Source organism: Malaclemys terrapin, chromosome 13, assembly GCF_027887155.1.
Source record: "Malaclemys terrapin pileata isolate rMalTer1 chromosome 13, rMalTer1.hap1, whole genome shotgun sequence".
Taxonomy (NCBI): Eukaryota; Metazoa; Chordata; order Testudines; family Emydidae; genus Malaclemys; species Malaclemys terrapin.
In genome coordinates, this window is record NC_071517.1 from 6,960,454 (window position 1) to 6,984,211 (window position 23,758).

Below are 23,758 nucleotides of genomic sequence, written 5' to 3' on the forward strand. Positions count from 1 at the left end.
TATTCAGCACATAGAAAATGAAAAAAAAACAGCAGTTTTATGGAATTCAATGAAATGTATTTTTAAATTTCCTGGAGCATTTCAGATTTTTGTTTCCTTTTTAAGGAAATTAAAAAAAACCCACACACTTCATGATGAATGTATTTTCAGGATTATTTTGCGCAAACTTTTTCTTGAAAATAATTAAATCATGAGCCCAATCTTTCTGGCTCAATGAAACCATATCTTCAATAAGAATTAAAATATATTTCTCACTTGGGGCAGAAGTAAAATGTAGTAATTTAAGTAAAAAAGGAGAGATTCAGATTAGAGAAAAATGTAGGACAGTGACTTTGAAATTTTAGGGCCTGTTTTATTGCCCTGATGGGTCTAGTTTGCAAAATAAAAGTTGCCTTTTCAAAACAGACTCCGCTTTTTTATTTCAAAATTCCATTATCTGCTCTCTGTACAAGACTTTTAAAACAGAAGATGCCTTACAGCTCTGCTGCTTTTATACTGAAGATTTTGAAAGAAGCAAAACCAGCATTTCACAACAAAAACAACAATTGTTAAAAATATAGACTGCACGCAAAGTTGAAAGGTTGCTTATTTTGTTGAAAAGAATGAAAATCAAATTTCTAGCACTACTGCTTTGTTTCTCACCAATATTTGGTTCGTATTACACCACTAATATGAATTAAAAAGTTAATGATTTCTGAATAAGACGTATATATCTGTATAGTATTTATCTCAATTATGTTTATGCTATATTTCATTTCAGTTACCGGTAAATATTTATATCATTTTTACTCTTTTTCCATCATTTTACCAAATCAATTTCATACTGAAACAAAACAGTAAACAAAAAATCTTATCTCTCTCTACGCTGTATATGGATTATGCGGAAGCGATCCCTTTAAGAAGTTGTTGATTCTTATAGTATCATACATTCATATAGCTCCTTTCATCCCAAACAATTCTGAAGCACAAATGATATTTTATAGAGATCTATGGATGGCTAGAAGTGGCAACTGCAACAAGATCACATCTTCCACTATTTCTATTGCTCTCCAATGCAAGAGCAAGAGGAAAGCCTCAGAACTGAAGCAATCTCTAGTTTATAGAACTGTTCACCAAGGTGCTTTACCACCAGTTGCCCCTTAAATCCATTGTAAGTCTCATGCTACATCATCCTGTAATAAGAAACAACTGGATTTTCCCATTAAAGAGGCAAGTTGGCAAGGCAGAATGAATCAGGTCAATTCACTAGACTGAGATACCATAAGCATTTTTATGACATTAGTAGGCCACTCCATGTACCTGCGTCTCCCTTTATTTCTCATCCCTTCCCACTCTACTGTTCATTATTCTCACTCGTGTGATATCTCTAAGCTCCTTCGGGACAATACATTAATCTAGTTTGTTCTGTAAAATGACTATCACACGAAGTAGTATGTAAATAAATGATCGTTAATAGTAATTTTCAAGTGGGAAAAAGGCTTTTGTTGTCATCTGCTCATCAGTGACCACCATTAGAATGAGCCTGGCTCTGTTCTCATTGAAACTATTGCAAAATTCCCATTAATAGGAGAATGACATGTCCCTAAAAGAATAGCCAGAGAGACAAAGTTGAAAAAGTGGGAAAGTATAGACACTGTTCCATAAAAGTATATAGACTAAGACATTTTACTCTGAATCCTGGAAAAGCTCTAATCAGTAATACAACTGTAGATAGCTGTGTAACAATGACAATTCTGGCTTTCTTATAAAGATGAATCAACTGCTAACAGCCCCCTCTGACTTGCTAGCAAAGTCACTACATTGTGAAAGATTTTGATGTAGCACTATCAAGTGAAACATGTTTCTGGCATGAGAAGATCAGAATATGCTATCCTACTGAGACAGCGTTTCAGAAAGGCTGGCATTGTGACCTTCTCACCTGCTGTTTCATTTCAGCATAGACTTTTTCTGAGTTCAGCTCCACCTGCCGCTTAAACTCCTCCAGGGCAGCATCTGCCTGCTGGGCCTGCAGCCTCTGTACCTCTGTCACCCGAGTCAGCTGCTCCTCCTTCTCCCTAGAAAGTCACAGAACATTTTCAGAGTTCAAGTATCAAATAAAAGAACAAGTGTGCTGGTGTAAAAGAAAGGCCTTTAACCCTATCAGTTTAAAATAGTATTCAGGTTTCAATTTTCTGTCCCAGCTTATGCCCAAAACTTTCCTTAGTAATACTTTGAAGAACAGAACAGTAACCTGGGTAAGAAGTCTAGCATGATTTTCACTTTCTCTTATTGGATTTAGCAACCCAATACGGATATCATGAAAGCAACACCGCCTTCAATTAAGATACAACAGCTTAAATGATACAGCTTTATTGTGCCACATATAAACTTTTTCTTTAACCTTTCCTTCAATAACTATAATGTATCTTCCACTGATATTTAAATGAGAAAAAAAAAAAGGCTTTGCAGTAAGACTATATTGTTCCCTTAACTGATCATGTCCCCTGTACCATCTCTGCCAAGGGGGAGACAGGATTATTCAACCGCCTGGCATATATCAAAATATTAAGTGTTGAAAACATGAGGCATATGGTACCTGCATAGTCAAATCTAGTGAAAACCCTTAATACTAGGACATCCATTCAGCCTTTACAGAAGTGATGAGTTAAATTTCCAAGTCTTATTATCCCAAGGCACTGTATCTTAATATATCAAAGAACGAACTACTATTTTTAGGAACCTGTACACATATTTGCATTGTTATTTTTAAAATATTTACAAATTATCAAGATGTAACAAAACTATCACGATATACAGATGAAAATATATACATAAGCAAAAAATCATAGGCATCTGCCACTGTACTGACATATCACTGTCCTAATTCGTAAATAATTTTTAAACATTTTGATGCAAACTTTTGAAAGGAAGAAAAATAAGTTAATAGGAAATGTTTAAGGATATTACATTTTTAATATCAAAGGCCAGATCATACAAACACCTTTTAGTATAGAGAGGCATAGCATGGTGGCATAAATAGCAACAGAAAAATAGTTAAAACAAGGCCTGGATCTACTAGGTGGTTCTGGTTCACATTTTCATTTTATACGCAGGGATAGCCCCTTATGGTGAATATCCCATTTCTTGACTGAAATGATTGCCATCAAAATCAGACACGTTAGAGATGGAAAAGACCAACAGTTATCTATCCCATCACCCTGCCAGCACTGAGCTCGCTATCAACAAGCAATCTTTTAATAAAGGTCTGGGAGCTGCCAACTCCAATATGTTGGAAGTTGCTGCATTCCCACCCGCTTCTATTGCTTTCATAACAAACTTTGACAAAGAAAGCATCTTAAATCTTCACAAGTTGGGGGATTAGGAGAGGATTCTATCCTCAAAAAGATCAAATAACTGTTGTAGGTTATGGCTAAATACACACAGAAAACTAAATGGTCATGTAACAACAAAAATATATTTGAAAAAATACCCTATATTTCTGCTGACCTGTATTACTGTAGGACAACTCAGACGTAAGAGACTGAGAATTCTCTTAGGCTACATCTTCACTACGGGGGGTGGAGGGGGGGGGGTCGATTTAAGATACGCAAATTCAGCTACGCGAATAGCATAGCTGAATTCGACGTATCGCAGCCGACTTACCCCGCTGTAGGGACGGTGGCAAAATCGACCTCTGCGGCTTCCCGTCGACGGCGCTTACTCCCACCTCCGCTGGTGGAGTAAGAGCGTCGATTCGGGGATCGATTGTCGTGTCCCATCGGGACGCGATAAATCGATCCCCGAGAGGTCGATTTCTACCCGCCAATTCAGGCGGGTAGTGTAGACCCAGCCTTATATAGAGCATACCTATTTTTCCTCCCCTCCATGTAAAAAAGGAACTGGGCACAACAAAAAGACTTACATGCTAATTTTAATTATGATACTTTGTTAGATTTTTCTCACGTAATACATTGGAAATATCCTTGTGAAAACAGTTCTGCCATTTTTCTTTGTCAACCACCTTAGCCTTTTTATGCTCTCGCCGTAATATTGTTAGCTGATATATATAACCCTTAGGCAAACATTCTTTATGCTCAATGCCAAAACATTTCCATTTTCTAGTTTCCTTTTATGGACTGCGTAAAGATGCAATCCTCTACATGAATTTAATGCACCACATTTCCAACCCACTTACATACCAGTAGCTTGTTCTTTTTACAAACAACTAGTACCAGCTGCTTTTTCTTTATACAAAACATTGTTTTATTTCTGTAACAGTCCCTTATTTTAACCTATGAAATTAAATATTGCTTCTCAGTTACTTTTAAAACTATATACATATTAAGTTGGCTCACCCTCCTTTGCATTCCCTATGATCTTGTCTGAACAATTTAGGTCTCCCCATATTCTTTTACACTAGCACACTTTTCACATGTTTCATTAAATCCAAGAAGACCAAGTTCTTTAGATTGACATATACTTAATTGCATTTCCTTTGTTTTTGTCATGTTTCACACTTTAAATAGAAAAATAATGATGATTCATAACATTTTGTAATTCTATGGTAACTTCTACCCAAGACTCTCAAAATGCTTTACAATCATTATTGGGTTACTCTCAAAATATTGCTGTGAGGAAGGTAGGGAGCCCCATTTTTCTGACAGGAAACCTGAGGCATGGCAAGTTTAGGCGAATCGTCCAATGACGCAGCAAGTCAGTGATTGCGCCAGGAACAGACCTCGGAACTCCTGACTCCTAATTCTATGCTTGAACTGTTAAACCATTCTCCCTTTCCAAAGATTATACCCAGATAAGTGGCAAAAAACCAACATATGATTTTATCTCTAGATTCAATGTGCAGAGGGAACGGCTACATTTTAAGTTGTACCATACCACATGATAGTCAGGAGCTATGGATTTAATGATATTTCATACAGTTTACAAATACAAAAACACAGGCAAATTATGTACTAAGTATGGCTCAATTGCCAGGAATACTCTTCCACTATCACATGACACATGACAGTTGAGTCATGCATTGAGCCAGATACTTTACCTTCATATCTAGACTCAATCATCCCCCTGAAATCCACGCACTGGGAGTGGGGGGGGAGGGTGGCATCTGCCTGTAGAAATTGGGGAAGGAGAAGGCTCAAAGCAGAGATAAGAAGAACATGCATCATTCCCCCCTCTTCCAGCCCCATTGGGATTCTACAGGAAAATTAATACAGCATAGGTTGAATTAATTTTCTGCTGGGTCCCTGTGCATTGTAGAACCTCCTTAAAGTGAGGTAACAAAAGCAGACAAACTGGAGAGATCCTAGCAAAATGCCACCAGTAAGGTGCTGCTTAGGAGAATTAATTTAGAGGAAACATCGTGAGGGGGAACCTCAATGTCTTTCTAATCCTCCCCAAGGGCCCCTACCCTAGGTGACTGAATCCTGGGAGACAATTTACTCCTCCTGTCCATCTGAAGCCTTAGCATCAATTCCAGATAAGAAGTAAAAACAAACATACAGCCTATTCAAACATATCCCCACTGATAATTCACAAGAGACAATGGAACTCATTGTCTACCCAATAATGTGATGATAAAACTAAATTTAAAAGGAGGTGTCACTCTTTATGCTATTAGAGAACTTCCTAATTGGTTTTCATGCATCTACTTCCTTGAAGACTAGAGTTTCATACTGAAATATTATGAAATAAATGCAATGAACTCTACTTAACCTTTAGAAATCTGATTTTATGTACCTTCCTTTATTTCAAGGATTTAATCCCATGAACAGATACAACATGCTCATTATAATCAGGAATAAGACTTCATTTTTTTCAAGGGTGTGGGCGTCAGTACTGTCTACTTGTTATACATTTAAGATTTATATTGGAGCTTAGAAAACATGTACAACAATGGACTGTGGTTCACAAATGTAAGAGCAGCTTTATTTTTTCCCCCAGACATTGAGCAGTGTGCTTTGCATGAAGCACTAAAATATTCACTTTGAAGATTATTTTTTCTGTTGTACTAGTTGTGGGGCCCAGTACAATACACTTACATCACTCAAATCCCCTAAAGCTGAGTCGGCATGAATATAAAAAAAAGGGTGAATTTACTCTTTGGCCCCAATTTATTTATAAAAAAGCAGCAAATTCCTCTTGTGTCAGTGCATAAAAGGTAAGGCAACAGAATTAGACGTCTTACACAAGCACAAATCATTGCAGTTAAAGTTGACTATGAAGTCTAGGATGGCAATTTGAGGAAGAAGCACTGTGAAGTGTATTTATAAATGGAATATAAAATGTTTTTATTTACTTTTCCTTAGTGCTTCATCATAATCATTTCCCTTAGCTTCTAGAATGTCTTCCTGGATGTAATAATCAAATGCAGTAAGCTATTACAGTATTACAAATCAAATCAATGGAAAACAGTGGTGGTCCAGTGATTTACATGAGATAGAATAACCTCAAGAGGCTCTCTCAGATGTAGTATGAACCAGTATTATTGTGAGTAAGGTTCCCAAGGGCCTTTGGATGCCTACCACAATATGACACAATAAAAAAAAATTAAATAAAAAGGCAACACTGGCAGAATGGTAGGGAAGATAAGCCAATTTATAAACAACCCATTCCCAGCATAAAGAACCCACCAAACACAAATCTTCTATTCATTATGACATTTCAGAATTCTCTCTCTCTCTCACACACCCCCACAAGCACACACACCACATTCCTGGGTGATTAATTTTACTTCATACCCCCACTGCTCAGCATACACACAATTTGTAGTTGATAGGGTTTTTCAGTAATATTGAAAGTTTGTAGGTCATAACAGTCCTTAATGTTTTCTTGTTAAAATGATACCAGTCAGTCAGATTCATGACTATGTAAGTTCTTTGCCATGTCCTCTTACATTTCTGGCAGCTGTGGAAACCCACTTATAGGGACTGAGCAGCCTAATGCTTATAAAGGTTGGTGAAACCTATAAATGGAGATGAAGGAATAACTTTGACAAAGATGTATTTTACAGAAGAGTGTGTTTTCCTGAAGCCTAACGGCATGGACACAGAGAACAAAAGTATGAAATATCCAGTTTATGAGCAAGGTGTATGTACTAAAATTCAGTGTGAAACATGCCGCAGTAAGGCAAAATTTCTCTCCCTTTCTATGTTTTCTATCCCAAAAATAGTTGTGAAGACAGCATTAACACAGATGGCTTCATTTACAGTCCTGAGATTTGTCATGTGCCAGCCACTTCAATTCCCTTAAAAATAAAGAAAAAGAATTTTCAAAGTAACACATTAGCATAGTCTACCTTCTGCTAAGTATTCCTGCCATTTAAAATGGATGTATTTGGCTAACCTAGGCATTTGGCAACTACTGAAATCACGGAGAGCTTTTTCTATGGAAGCTAGATAATGCCCATTATGTTAATTTTGAGATCAGATTCTGACTTGGATTATGTGCCTGTTCAAGGGAATAAGAGTGGATTAAGAATCCAACTTTTATATACATCCCAGTGTGGGCTACCATGACTTTAGGTTCATGCCAGTAGGTGTAGGCAAGGCTAGTCACCCACTTACACCCTCCCTGGAGCAGCTGAGTGAGGACTAAATGGAGATTCCCCACTCACTGTCATTGGAGCAGATCCAGTACAGGAGAGTAATAATTTACCAGCTGTGTTGGCCAGAAGAATGTTATTACTTCCCAGGAGATAGGAAGATGCAGAGATAGACTGTTAGTCAGAGGTATGACATCTGAGACACAGTGCCTTTAGGGCTGTTCCTGGGAAGGTGAGGGCTTAGGAACCATCCGCTTGCTTTAGGGCCACAATCTAGTCATTGGTTATTTATAGTCACACCAGCTACCAGTCAGCTACAATATGGATAATGACAGGAACATTTAATCATTATTAGTTTCTGAGAGTGGCATGCTGACTGCAAGCCATAACAGCTTCACAATCCCAGTGTAATTTAAAAAAAAAAAAAAAAAAAGGTAACAACATTGAGGAAAAGAAAACAATGTAATTTATAATACCCAGGGATCACTGTGGAGTTGCACTGAAGCAAGGGAGATTTAGGTTATGTATTAAGAAAAACTTTCTAACTATAAGGATAACTAAGTACTGGAACAGGCTCCCAATGGAGGTTGTGGAATTCCCATCATTAGAGGTTTTAAAGAACAAATTAGACCAGTGGTTCTCAACCTTTTTTTTTCGTGGACCACTTGAAAATTGCTGAGGGTCTCGGCGGACCGCTTAATGATCTTTCCAAATGTTGTTTGTACCGGTAGCTAACTATTATAAAGCACTTTGGATAAAAGCGCTATATTAAAAAAACCTTAATAATAATAATTAACTTTTTTTGTTCTGCAAATAAAAGCACACAACTCATATTTTCATATCAATAGTCCTACTTTTCTAATGCGATGAATGTGCCCTCTCTCCCCCTCCATGGCAGCCCTTGAGCGGGGGCTGGGAAGGAGGGGGGGTCTCTCCCTCTCTCCCATGCTGTGGCAGCCCCTGACCTGGGGCTGGGAAGGAGGGGGGTATCTCCCCATGACAACAGCCACAGAGCTGAGGCTGGGAAAGGGGGCCGTCTCTCCCTGGCAGGCGCAGTCCTGGAGCTGGGGAAAGTCGCCTCTTTCTCTGGTCGCCGCAGCCCAGCACATCCCAAATTCCCTCCACCCCCTCTTCGCACCACACTGCCCCCTTCCACTTACCCCTTATTCCTCCCAAGGCCACCACCTCACCTTACATGTGCATCTTTTCCAGGGTCATTGCACCTAATTAGCGCAGCCACACTTACACAGCTCCACTAATTAGGTGGTGGCCCTTCATTCTCTCATGTGCGGCCACCCAGGCACACACCTTAGAGGGAACTAACTGTGGACCACCTGAACGGAGCTCGCGGACCACTGGTGGTCCACGGACCACAGTTTGAGAACCTCTGGATTAGACGAATACCTATCAGGGATGGTCTAGGTATACTTGGCCTTGAGTCAGCATAAAGGGCTGGATTAGATGACCTCTCAAGACCCCTTCCAGACCTATGAATTTATTATTCTTTTCAATGCAATTGTCCTCATGATTTAACATGTCTTTCCTAACAAAAGAATACAGAGAATTTCAGATGGGTAGTAAATATTCAATAGTTCATTCATTAAAAGTATATAAAAAAAATTGTATTTAATATATATTTGGTTTCTAGCACATCTCAAATACTTTTTGAAACTTAATGCCTTTTTGTTTCAATTTCCTTGTTTTTCCCCTACACGTATTAAAAGATAATGCAGATGAAACAGCTCTGGGACATTACCTCCATAAAACCTACTGTTTCCAGTTTGAGTTTTCTTATGCCAGTATCAACGATATAGAAAGATCTCCTCTATCACCCCCACCCTTTTGTCTTGTGCAATGTGGTCTAAAATGGTGAGGGGTGGGAGAGGGGACACTGCCTAAAACCTATTTTTCAACTGCTGTGTCCCACACTTCAGTGCCATCCAGGTACAGCAACACAGCTCATCTAGACTAGGAGAGGAAAAATTGCTTTGAGTTCAAATGCAGCACTCCCTTCAAAACTAAAGGAACTTCTCAGTTAAAGTTCCCATGCGGTTTCATAACCACCTTAACTCTGCCTAGGCGCTCACTAAGCTGTAACAGCATTGGGCAAATACAAATTTGACTTTTGTGGCAGATATTTAAGAGCCTTCTTAGAAGTCTCTTTGTTATTTATTTATATAATTTATATAATCTGTGGGTTTGATGTTTGATGGTTTGCTTGTTAAGTATGAAGTCAGTTAACTTGGTTCCTGCAAACAAAGCTAATAAGTCTAGACAATTCTAATTGCTTTGTGCTCAAATGGACAATACAGGAAATCCAAGGCTGGAAAATTATCTCTGATCCCCTTTGGAGAAACTCACAAACCAGTATGAACCAGCTTCTGAGAACTCTGAAATGGTTAAAAGACAGCCTGTGAATTCAGAGAGAAGGTCTATAGAGATGCAGGCTGACCCTCAAACTCAGCAGAGGTGACTGGGATAAGTGGAACTTGACTAAACGGGCAAGGAAAGGATAAGGTTAAGAGGCATATAGATTCTTTTTACTTTTAACCCTTTTCTTTCTACTTGTGATGTTCCTATGGATGGATAAATCATAATTTATTTCGAACAAGCTGTTTTCTGTCACTGCTTTTACCAGCTTGGGTCACAGGTCCTGGAGAGGATCCCATCACAGGGGCCAAAACCAGCTGGACCTGCTGTGACTAAATACAGGTGGTAAACAGGAGGATCTGTAGCCTGTTGGTACAGTCTAAACCAGAGATGAACCACAGGGCTCTACTCATAGAAGTGCAGAAGTAGGCCTGTAACCTGAAAAAAGTGCCCCGGGGAGACTTTCTCGATCCTTATTCTACAGCTAATTTGCATATAACAATTTAATTGGATGTATGAGGGAGACTGTGCAAATGAGTGGATTATTTTGTCAACTGCCACCCTCACAAATCAACACAAATCTCCCAGCACAATCTCCTAGACACAAATCATCACAACACTACAACCAGCATACACAATTATCCCAAACACATATGCCCTTGACCATAGCACACATCCCTCATTCACCTCCTACACAAATTTACACAACTCTCCCTGCACAAAACAACCCACACACAAATTAACACAACCACCCACCCAACGCCACACCCAACACTCACTATAAACTCCCAACAGCACTCTGAAGCCTAGAATGTTGAGTCAGTGGGAAGCAACACAAACTGCTACAAGCATGGTTGACAGCTCTTTTTGCTTAGAATATCATCAGGTTCATTCATCACTGGATTTTTACAGTCTGTTACCATCCAATTTTTAAGTTCTCAGCCATTTTTTTAAAACACTTGACTTTACACTAGTGTGACAGCACAGATTTCCAGCTACTAGTATTTATATAATGATGTATCATGTCAATGAATGTAGGGTCAATGTTAAAGTGACTGTGGCCCTCTGTGGAAGAATAGTGAGAACTGAATTTTTAAGTAAGAATTTCCTGAATTTTTTTTTATCATGTAAATTCTCAAGGACTGTGTACAATCATTTAAAAACATCCATAAAACTTCCCAACTCTTCTGTGAAATAGATACTATTATGCCCATTTTACAGATAGGGAGAATGAAAAAGCACAGAGGTTAAGTAACTTGCCCAATATCACACAGACAACAATTAGCTAAAAATTCCAGTCAGTCTCTCTCTCTCTCTTTTAAAAACAACTGGATAATGATTCCTTGACAATGGACAAAACCTTTATGAGCCCCACTGTCAGGTCTCAGGGTATGCATGATTGCGGATTTATGGAGGGCACAGCTGTGGAAAGAGCTTTAAAATTTAATTGCATCCATTTTCTTCTGTTTGTAAAAACAAAGATATTTTAGTTGTGCAGAAGATTACAAAGAAATCAACAATTCAAATAATAAAATAAGTAATTAAAAGAGCAGAATATCCTATTCTCAAGAACTTATTCCTTAACATTGTCAGTTTCTATTGCAGCAAAGAAGGCTATCCAATAGAACTCAAGTCTCAATAGGCTATGCAAGCATTTAATATGGAGATTTACACTTAATTACAAACTTACAAATACAGCCACTAAAGTCTTAAAGCATACCTGAATTCCCAGAACATCACTTATGATCTCAGACAGCAATAAAACTGTAAATGATAATGGTTCTCCTAAATACATACTCTCCACAGTGTCATTCTCAAATTTAATCTTTACTTTCTTCAAAAGGCAGAAGTTAAAAGCCTTACTGTGTGACATTATCAGCTCTGGTATTTATGTCATAAAATATTGAAACATATGAAATTACCAAATACAAGTCCACCCACTGCTTACTACATACTTGCTCCCTAGACAGACAAGTAATCTATACAGTCGAGCTAGTAACCCCAATGTCCTGTTCAAATTCTAACTTGAGTAGTTAGACCCAAGTGCAGTATTTGTTTGAAGCTCTATTCTTGCTCACCTTCTGTCCTAAACTGCATTGCTGTACACTGTTAAGCCAATGCTTTCATATTCCCTGGAGAATATAGTTCCATGTACATAGTTAAAATTTTTAAGTGTTTTGGGATCTTTTAAAACAAAAAGCACTATTGAATGCAAGATATTGTAGGCAGGTTGATATTTTTATTGTTAAAATATTAGCTTCCATCCTGAGTCACTTTTTTAAACCAGTTCATCATTTTACTGTATATTTTCTAGTTTATTTAAAGGGTGCCAGTTTTTGGAATGAGTGACAATATTGATGTATTTGTGGTCACTAACATTTCCAGGCATATTTCCTAAGGTGTTGAATCTAGTTTAAACTAGTTAAATATGAAAGTGAGTAACGAGAATTGACCTTAAATGCCTTCTATAGCTTCAATGGGATCCATTCTTTATTGTCTATCCAATGCTACAGTACCCTTGGTTCTGAGCTGTTAAACAGTCACCTTGTTCCACCTCCTGGGTAAGAAATGGCTACTGACCTTTGTTCTTTGATATGTGTTGCACGTGTCCATTCCACTATAGCTGTGTGCACATCCAATGCACAGATGTTAGAGATTTTTTTTTCCCCAGTGGTACCCTTTGGGACGGTGCAAGAGCCCCCTGCTGCCTCTCACCACTGGGCGCAGGTGAAAAGAAAGGAGCCACCCCAACCCCCTCAGTTCCTTCTTACTGGATAGACTCCAGTAGAAGAGGGAAGGAGGGTGGGTCATGGAAAGGACATGTGTAACATATCTTAGGAAAAATAGTTACAGAAAGGTTAGTAACCTGAGTGATTGCACACATCCATTCCACTGTAGGTGACTCACAAGCAGTTCGTTCTGGAGGAGGGCTGAGAGTCTACCTGAACAGGGACTGGAGGACCACACACTCAAATCTAGCATCGTCTCTACATTCAGGGGAGATGGCCTAGTATGAGGCAAAAGTAGGGACTGTTGACCAAGTTGCCGCCTTGCAAATGTCCGAGATGGGCACGTGAGTGTGAAAAGCTGCAAAAATTTCATGAGACCTGGTTGCATAGGCTAATACCCTGCTCAGGGGAGTCATGTTAGCCAGGTGGTAGCATGAACAAATACAAACTGAAATTCAAGAAAAGATTCTTTGGGAGGACGCAGGATTGCCCTTCATTCTGTCTGCAATCACAGTGAACAGCTGCGACATTGATCTAAATGTCCGAGCCAAGTAAAAAGCCAAAGCTCTTCTAACGACCAGCGCATGGATCTTTTCTTTGTCTTTATGTGTATGAGACTTTGGAACGAAAGTTGGTAAGTAAATTGCTTGCAGGGCCGGCTCCAGGCACCAGCCGACCAAGCTAACTGTGGTATTCTCAATAAATGCTGTGCGTATTTACCTTCCTCTATAAAGATCCCGTGTGCTTTGTATGAGCATAACAACATGAGCGTGTGGCACAAGACGGTGCTAGAGCCGGTCCGACATACCTCTGAGGGAAAAATCTCCAGCAACTGTGCATGCAGCACATGCACACCTAAAGTGGAATGGACATGAGCAAACAGTCAAAGAACAGAAACAAACTGAAGGGTGTATCCCAGTTCCACTATGCTTAAGACCACCTGATCTGAGGTAAGACCAAGCACTTAGGAAGTGGGATAAATGATTGGCTAACAACAGGATAGGATAGGATAGGATGTCACTCTGGAGACTGGTGTATCCATGACTAACACGTCAAAACACTTGTTTAGAAGATTGAGCTTGCCTAGCTGATTTGGCAGGTACAGAAGAGGAGGGAGGTGGCAGTTGCCTCTCATAACCTGAACTTTTCTTCTGGATAGGTTTTGGGAACGAGGCATAAACAATATGTATCACTGAGACTGCTGCAGCGAATACAGTTTTATTTATGTCACTGGATGTCCAGTGACTCAAGTGTCACCCTTGAATCGTTGAGGCTATGCTGCCTGTCACCTGTGTTTTCTGAAAAGAAGTATGGACCCTCCAACGGGAGGTCTTGGATGGTCTCTTGGATCTCTGGAGGGAGACTGACGACTGCAACCAAGAACACCACTGCATAGTAATAGCAGATGCCATAGCTCTAGCTGCAGTCAGTCACATCTAAACTGGCCTGGAGAGCTGTTCCGGACACTAATTTGCCCTCAACCACCACTGTCCTGAATTTTAGCTTCACCTCATCCAGTAGCCTGTCCTTGAACTTTAAAACATTATCCCACAAGGTGAAGTCATAATGACACAGAAGAATCTGCTGGCTCACAATCCTAAATTGTTAACCTCCTGTGGAATAAAGCTTTCTTCCAATTATGTCCAGCATCTTCAACTCTGTTCCTTTTGGCATCAATGCATGGTGTCTCTCTCTCTCTCTCTCTCTCTCTCAGTAGTGGAGACTACCAGGGAGCCTGGAGAGAGATAGTTATACAAATGCTCAAATCGAGAAGGGACGTAGAACCTCCTTTCTGTCCTCTTTGCAATGGGAGAAGAGATGATGGGATCCACCATAGTACCTTGACGTTCTCCATAATAGCCTTGTTGATTGGAAGAGCTACTCTAGAGGGTTCTGTCGAGGCTAAGATGTTCACCAGTTTGTGTGACTTCTCATGGTCCTCCTCCACTTGAATATCAAGAGCTGCAACCATCCTCTTCAACAATTGCTGATGAGCCTTGTAATCAGCATCTCATCAGAAGAGGAAGAACATGAAGCCAAAAGCTGGTGAAGTAGAGCCTCCATTAACTCCTTCAAGGGAGAGAACTTCTTGCTTGGTCCCGGTACCAGGGGAAGGTAGCTGGTGACTCTGGAGCAGACATTTATGACACTTATCCAAAAAGAGGCAGACTATGGTGGATGTGGGGATGACCTGGATGCTGGTGGAAAACCCCTAAGGTTCCACAAGGGCCACTGGTACTGGACTGGGACCCAGTTATGCCCAGGCCAGCAGTCTTTGTGTGACTGCCAATGTTGGGGATTCCACAGGTACCACGGTGGGTAAGTCCTGGGGGAAGGAGGGTTGCAGTACGTGTCTGGGCTGCAACATGTAAGAGCCAATCTCAGAATCCAATGATGAGTCTGCTTCCTCTTGCTAAGGGGCAACTGATCCCGTTGGTACCGGCCAGGGATGTTCAGACCCTGGAGGTGGAGGTACTGGCAAAAAATGGCTAACTTTGCCCTAGTCCATAACATTCTTATAGGCACTTGGACTGAAGGTATCATCGGTACTGTGTGGTGTGCCAGAGCCAGACTATTAGGCACTAAGAGGTTTAGCAGCTCCTGAGACACTGCATAAGCCTCCAGCATAGACTATGCCAGAAATGAATTCTGACTCTGAGAGCCCCAGGTTTGGACCAATAGAGAAGCTGCAGTCATTTCAGGGGTCAGTCTTGAGGGGCCTAGGTCAGGATCCAGAATCAATGACCCCCTCTTGATCCACTCTTGGGAAGTGACTTTTCTTCAAGTACACTTCAGTGCCCTTGTTTGTACTGGATTTCAGTGTCAAGTCCCTGGCAGACTTGCAGTGTTTCTTCTTCAGCACTGGGAACAAAGAACAGCCTCTCAGCTCAGTTAAAACTAGGGAGCGGGGACTCCTCACAGACTCGGAGTTGCACGATGCGCCCTCTGAGCAGAAAGGCTCCAAGGCTGGGTGAAGAGTTGCTCCATTAAAAGAAAACTGGTCTGTCATTATTGGATCAGGGCTAAAAACCCTACAAAGGTGACATCTGTCACTCACATGCTATTCCCCAAAGCATTTAAGACAGTTGGGGTGAGGTCACTTGAAGGCACAGGCTTACTGCAAGAGTGACAAAATTTGAAACCTGGAGACCAAGACATGACCCTAGTACTAGCACCAGTTCCCAGTTGGGAACCAGCAAGGCCAAAGCCTTAAAAACTAAAACTTAACACTATTTCCACCTTCAAACTATCTAGAAATCTTATAAACTACTCTAAACCAAGAAGGAGGAGGAGGAGAAGTGAAGGTCTTGCAATGGCAAAAACACACACCTCCAACAACTGTCACGGACAATAAGAAGAAATTGAGGGGTGGCTGAGAGTGCTGCTGAGGGACAAATATCCGATGACCGTGCACTATGTGTGCAAACATCTACAATGGAATGGATATGTACAATTGCTCAAAGAAGAGTGGAATTTCAGTAGCAGGTAAAGTGTTCCCATAGACATAGTCCTTATTAATCTCAATAGTTGCTTATGTTCAGAAATTCATTGAGATCTTCAGACGAAATAGAGCACCGAAGTGAAAAGTATTATTATTGAAGTACCATAACACTAAACCAGGACTGCCATTTTGGTCCAATGGCAAAATCCATGTATAGGATTGTTGCCGAAGAAGCCAATCACTCCACTCCTTTCTACAAAATTACAGCAAGTAGAGAGCCCTTAAACTAAGTGGCATTGAAAAGAGTATTCTATCGTATACAATTTTATTTTACACAGTGTCTCATTTAAGCTGCATTCTACAATGCTTTAGAGTTAGACACAATGCAATTTAACTCCTGTGGGACAGACTGTGTTACACTGATGTAAATCTACAGTAACTTCCCTAAAGTCAATGGAATCACTAGGGATTTATATTGGTGTAACAGAACAGAATTTGGTCCTGTATTTTTTCCTTCTCTCCTACATGGAAGATGAAATTGAACAGCATTATAGCTTCTGAAAACATTTCAATTGCATATTTTTAATAACGTTTTTCTTCATAGTCTCCTGAAGTGTCTTTCGCTTAAGCAAAATGCTCATTTTCTGTTCAAAATACTATACATATAAACTAAATATGTAGCAGAGTCATTTATCAACATGTAAAAGAAAATTAAGCAGTGTGGCAAATGCAACAGGTTCAATCTTGCCATTTCAAAGTGATTTACAAATGCTGTACAGACAAACCAACATACATCTCCTAAAATGCAGCCAAATAACTGTCATTTTACAGTACATTACACATGTCAAATATCATGACTATTTTCTTGTTTATATTTTCAAGGAAGTGGATAGGACTGGAAAAGTCTTCCAAAAAAGGGATACACTGCAACCACCAAAATTTCATCTCACAAAGGTCTTCCAAGTAGGCAGTTATGACCAGACCAAAAATGTATTTGCTCTAGATGCCAAAAAGGTAGACTGAATCACCATCCTGACATCCTGCAGATGAAAATATTTTTGCTATATAACTTAATCCTTCTTGATCTAGTTGTTTTGCCAAAATTATATCATGCATAAACTAATTAATGGAAGCATTATGCTATAATTAGTTTGGACAACTTTACAGACAAAAACTGAATTGCTGGGAAAAGTGGGTAATATGGTAGGATCTCATCAGTACTATCAAGCCACATTAAGTTTTATCAGAGTACTGTTCAGACAAAGAGTCAAGTGCATCTTTGCAACATATAAGCCTATGTGTAGGGCCCTAGCAAATTCACAGTACATTTTGATCAATTTCACGGTCACGGGATTTTAAAAATTGTAAATTTCACGATTTCAGCTATTTAAATCTTAAATTTCACAGAGTTGTAATTGTAGGGATCCTAACCCAAAAAAGAGTTGTATGGGGGGGGGTTTGCAAGGTTATTGTAGGGGGGGTTGTGGTACTGCTACCCTTACTTTTGCGCTGCTGCTGGCGGTGGTGCTGCCTTCAGAGCTGGGCAACTGGAGAGTGGCGGCTGCTGGCCGGGAGCCCCGCTCTGAAAGCAGAGCTGCCGCCAGTAGCAGTGCAGAGGTAAGGATGGCATGGTATGGTATTGCCACCTTTACTACTGCGCTGCTGCCTGCAGAGCTGGGCCCTCAGTCAGCAGCTGCCACTCTCCGGCCGCCCAGCTCTGAATGCAGCAGCACAGAAGTAAGGGTGGCATGGCATGTTATTGCCACGCTTACTTCTGTGCTGCTGCTGATGGGGCGCTGCCTTTAGAGCTGGGCACCCAGCCACTGCTCTCCGGCCACCCAGCTCTGAAGGTAGCGCAGACGTAAGGGTAGCCATACCACAACCCCCCTAATATAACCTTGTGACACCCCCCCCCGCAACTCCCTTTTGGGTCAGAACCCCCAATTTGAGAAATGCTGGTCTCCCCCATGAAATCTGTATAGTACAGGGTAAAAGCACATAAAAGACCAGATTTCACTGTGGGAAACCACATTTCACAGTCCGTGGCGCATTTTCCATGACTGTGAATTTAGTAGGACCCTGCTTATGTTGCTAATTGATGTTTCCTGTATTACCAAGAATTAGATCTGAACAAATTGCTCCCTTACATCAGCAGAAGCATGACACATATTCCAGATAGACATCTTAAAGAGTCATTCATCAGTATCTTAAAGACGTATCTACAGTCCAAGTTGTCTTGGAGTTTTATACAGGTTCCCCCTTGCTCTTCCTATGTAACACAAATGTTCTATTTGCGAAGTTAAATAATGAAATCTGGTTTTCATCATTTATATACTGGAGATTCAACAAAGGGAAATCGCTATCTGTCTTATTTTTTTCACCTACACAAATATCCTCTGGTACTTGATGAAATGGTGTGTGATTGATTCACTCCTTCCCGTGTCAGTACTAAACCAATGTCCCAGCAGAGTTTTACAGGGTCTTTACCTAAAATCCCACACACACACCCTTCCCACATCATGCTGAGTTACACATAGAATTCTGTACTGTTTTGTTTTCCCGGGCAATATTAAATGGCTACATTTCACCCAAGAAGTGTCTGTGTTTTAAAGATGGATGCAATGTTTTGAAAAATTAGGCATGTGTTTAAGTACTTTGCTAAATCAGGGTGATAATGCCCAAAGGAGAGATGAAAAGGAGCCAACATTTGGATTGCTAAAGGAAAGACTTACACCATTTCAGTGATTCAGGGTCTGAGACTGTTCCCATTAAAGTATTGGCAAAACTCCCAGTGACTTCAATGGAAGAAGGATCAGGCCATAGTTTTGTTTTATTCTTTACAATCAGTAAAGCTGATAACGCCCACTTGGAAGAATGCAAGATCAGAGTCAAACATGAAGATGCGACAGAGATCATAAAGCACAGAATGTTGAGTATCTGTAAAATCCCAAATTTAAAATTTACCCTGCTCAACAATTTTGACATTATCCAAAAGAAAAACAGACATTCACGGTAGAGGATAGTCCATAATCTGCTGTAAACATTTTCTTGTCTATAACATGCACAAAATAACCACTAGAAGATTCACATATATCACCATCTACCACAGGTAGCTGAGATTTTATAGTATTTTTCTAAACACAAAATAGAAAGCAAGGCCCTAATCTTGCAATCTGATCTGCATGGGAAGACCCTTTTGCCCACATGGAATCCCATTAATATTAATGGGGATCCATGTAGGTGCAGGAGTTCCCCAACATGTATCCAATTGCAGGATCAAGGACCAACCAGTATTTCCAATTGTAGGGGTGGAGTAACTGTTGGAAAATAAAGATCTCTTGATGGTAACTTTATAGACCAGCTTCTCTTTAATTCAACCTTTAGAAATGCAGACTTTTCAGCTGCATAAAATAATAAATACTTATCATTTAGAATTCAGGGGGTTAACATTCTGTACTGTTTATTGTAAAAAAATAATTCTTCATTTTTATGAAGAATTCTCTGAAACACAAAAAACAATTTTACTTTTCATGCTTTATTACATTTAATAAACTGTGATAATGAAATAATAGCTTTTTATATAAATTATGCATTAGGTTTAAAAAGCTTGCATCTTATATGTGGTCAAATATCTTATTTTAGAGGCAGTTATTACCAGCAAACAATGAGGAAACTATGGCTATCTTTTACAATGACAAAGCTCAAACATGTGGAATATATGCAGAACCACTTCTTTTTGGTGTGGAGAGGAAGAAAGACAGTGTGAAGTCATTCAAGCGGAATGATAACTAAACCAAAGCCAGATCAAAGGAATGAAGAAGAAAGGCTGAAATGTGAAGCTGAAATATTTATTGACTTCAAATCATCATCCCTGTCCTGTCCCTGGGCACTTTAATATTTTGAAGCTGTTAGAAAGCATTCTAACTTGTATTCATCACTGAAGAGAAATAAAATAAAAATGTGAAGTAGACAATCTTATTTTTTTATTCTGATTTTAAGTATATATGGGCTTGTCTTGCTGAGAAAAGCATGAATCCCACGTATAAAATGTTTACAGTTTGCATAATTTGGGATGTTAACATCAAAAAGCTAGTCTGCATTATTTCAAATAGGCTGTGACAAATGAATGATATTTAGAATACAATTATTTTAAATGCTTTTTTCATAAACCGCATGTACTTATGTTTTACATAAATCATGGGTGATATTAAACTAAGCCACTACATAAAGCCATTAATGTATTTAGAATAAATATTTCACATGTGTAGAAATGCAGTTATGAGAAAGAACAGAAATACAATTTAGTTATGTTCAGCAGAAATGCCTTGTAGATTAATTAAGGAGACCATGATTAAATATAATTACTATTATTATTGTTTATTTGTATTACCACAGTACCTAGAAGCCATAGCCAGGGTCCAAGGGGCAGTCATTGTGCAGGAGGGCTATTCAAACACAGAATATAAACACAGTCCCTGCCCCAAAGAGTTTACAATCTAAGTATAAGAAAAAGGAGAGCAGATAGATAGCAACAGACAGAGGAGTAAAAGGTAACAATGAGTAAATATTAGTATGATAAGCAGTGGTCTCAGCACTAGGGATGTAAATACCGTTAAAAAAGTTAACCGTTCAAACGATAACAAATATGTCATTTAAACGGTTAACCGATTAAGCGGCTGGGACTGATCCCGCTCAGAAGCACTGCTCTAACAGGGTGGCACGGCTGGACCCGCTTCAGCGGGGCGGGGCGGCTGGGTCTGCACCGGCAACCGCGGGGCCGCAGGGGTTGGCAGGCTGGCCAGCGCAGGGCTGCTGGGGCCAGCCTGGAGTTAATGGTTAAGGTGGGTTAACCGGTAAGATTATTGCTTACCGGTTAACCTTTTACATCCCTACTCAGCACACCAGCAGCCTAAGCGTTGTCAAGATTTTTGTAGGCATCGCAGCAAAGGAGAGTTTTAATAACTCTTTTGAAGAGGATTAATGAGGAAGCGGTGCAGATATTTACATGGAGCTACTCCCAAGTGTGAGGGGGCAGCATGGAAAAAAGCACAGAAGTGGTTGTTTGAAAATTTAACAAGTAAGCCAGAGAGGCTGGCATCATGGGCTGATTGAAGGTGGGAATCAACATCTTGATAGCGAATGAGAGATAAAGGGAGAGCGAGGATAGACCATGAAGGCCTTGGAAGTGAGCACAAGAAGCTTATGATTGAGAAACAGAGAAAAGGGAGCCAGTAAATGGTCAAAGCTACAGGCTGGGAAAATGATCTTTGCAGCAGCATTCTGTATAGATATGAACAGAGCAAAATTACATTTGCCAAGTCCAGATGCACGGTGGTTGCAGAAATTGAGACACAAGATGATGAGAGCCTGGATGAGAGCGTTAGCTATGTGGATGGATAGGAAATGCCATATTTCTCAGATGTTATGCCAAAAGAATCTGCAAGATTTAATCATAGGCTGAATGTGAGGACCTAGAGAGAGGTCCAAATTGAAGCTGATGCCCAGGTTACAGGCTGAGTGACCGGCAGGATGGGAGTGTTGTCATAGTAATCAAGAAAGGAGATTGCAGGGAGGGCTGAGTTGGGGTGGGGTTGGGGGGCGAGGGATAAGATTAAGAGCTCTTTTCACCATATTGAGCTAGATCTGACAGCTGGACATTCACAACAAGATATCAGAGAGCCAGGCTGTGTTTTTAGTTTGGACAGGAGCTAGGTCTGGAGCAGAGAGGGAGATCGGAGAGTCACAGCCATTTGAGACGGTAGTTAAATTTGTATTGGTGGATGAGATAAGGTGTAGACAGAGAAAAGAAGGGCACCAATGACACTGTCTTAAATCACTGGAACAAATCCTCAACCAGTTGGATTGTTTTTGGCAATACAAGGACTGGTTCCTTTTCATTTCTCACCTTTGGATACTATAGCCTCGATTCAGCAAGTTATTTAAACACATGCCTAACCTCAAGCAAATGAGTAGCCCACTGACGTCAACAGACGACTTTCATGCCACTATTACAACCCAACACAATTTATATCATCCCAAATTCCAGTCATGTAATGGTATAAAATACATAATCTGTGCACTTGTAAATGGTGTGGTGTTAGAAACCTTAACGGGACAGTGTATTTGGGAAAATTATATTAAAAAGTATGATATATTAAACAATATATCATAAGAGGTAAATCCCTTTCATCTCCCCCGACACTGCCACATTTGTTCATGGTGAGTTTTCACATCGTTAACTCAATGGGACAGATCCTCATATCAATGGAGCTAGGACAATTTACACCAGCTGAGAATCTGTCCCAGCAGGAGTAAGAGCTGCAGAACCCAGCTAAATATTTTCAATTTGTTACTTTGCTGTTGCAAAATGTCTTGCAAAATATCCTACTCCTAGTGTATTATTTGACCAAGAGGTGGGAGGAAGAAATTGGAAGAAGTTCAAAAACTAGAAATATAGTAAATTAAGGAAACTGGATACTTTCATTAGACTGGTTTTCATTGCTATCCGAATGTTGTTATAATAAGACACATTCAGACTACACACATTATACAGCAATATTTTAATTTTAGTCTTCAAGTGAAATACAATGCTTCAAATGCTTCACTATTGTAGTCACACTACTGTCATTACACAAGTTTGAGGTGCCACACTTTGTAATCATGCTGTTGTATTATGTAAGGACAAAAGACGAAAAATGAACGGATCTTCTGAAAAAAGTGTCAAACTAGAGTTTTCCTTTAAATACAAACTTCACCAGTACTAACAGGCCTCTGGAGAATATGAGAAAATGACAGGCTACAAATAGTTAATAGGACTTTTTTTTCTTTTAAACTAAGACTGTTAAATAAGGTTACCACATATTTTCTGTCCTCCGCTCATACTTTACATTGTGCCCCCTAGAGTGAGGGTTATGTCAGCATGTTCACTATAGCTAAAGGAATGTTTACAATATGCTGGAAACTTTGACTGATTCTGTGCTAAATGGTTTCAGATGCTCTAGTAGAGCACAGAGTGAGGAACAGCTTGTTGTTTTTCTATTGATTCTTAGGGTGAGGGGAAAGCTGTTTTAAGAGAGAACATTATATTCAAAATGTTCAACCACTTAAAGTTACCAGAGGTTTTAAATCAACATAATACAAATATTTGTGCCAACACAACAGTAAGTAATTTTTAATCAACAAAAGAGAATGATGAACAGGATGAATATGAATACAAATTCTTAACACGCTCTTTATTGCAACATTTGGAATGAAAGACAATGCCCTCTCATATTTCTTTAATTATTTCCTGCTTTAAATATAGTAATAGTTTTTCCATTCCTACAGGAATTCCTCCAAACACACATGAATTCTTCATTTTCAAGTAAAAATGGAATTAACTACAGGAAAGCAGCTACATTTTGAGCAATTATTCTGAAAAATATTAAAATAAAAAATATAAAGCAAATATTTAGAGTCTGGATTTAACTAAGAAGAAAACTCCTAATTAAAGCTACAGCTCCATTTATTCACCTAACACTTTATACCTAGTTGCTGTGCCGCTGTCCCTCTGAAGAGTTGGTTTTACACAGCACGTGCTATGGTACCTAAGTAGAGCTGGAAGCCACCACTTTGGAAAACTAAACAATATTTCTAAAAATTATTCTTCAGTGTCATAAGGGAATGACTCAGGTTTTTCAT

At 39.6% G+C, this 23,758-nt stretch overlaps 1 protein-coding gene across 5 annotated transcripts in view; it reads right to left on the reverse strand.

The window, feature by feature from the left end:
- The window catches only part of CEP112 (centrosomal protein 112), a 291,150-nt gene that overhangs the window by 151,147 nt on the left and 116,245 nt on the right, over nucleotides 1–23,758 (reverse strand). For all 5 annotated transcript variants that reach the window (XM_054048114.1, XM_054048115.1, XM_054048117.1 and 2 more), the window contains one exon: nucleotides 1,919–2,054. In XM_054048114.1, the coding sequence (XP_053904089.1) occupies nucleotides 1,919–2,054 (136 nt within the window). The remainder of the gene's footprint in view (nucleotides 1–1,918; nucleotides 2,055–23,758) is intronic.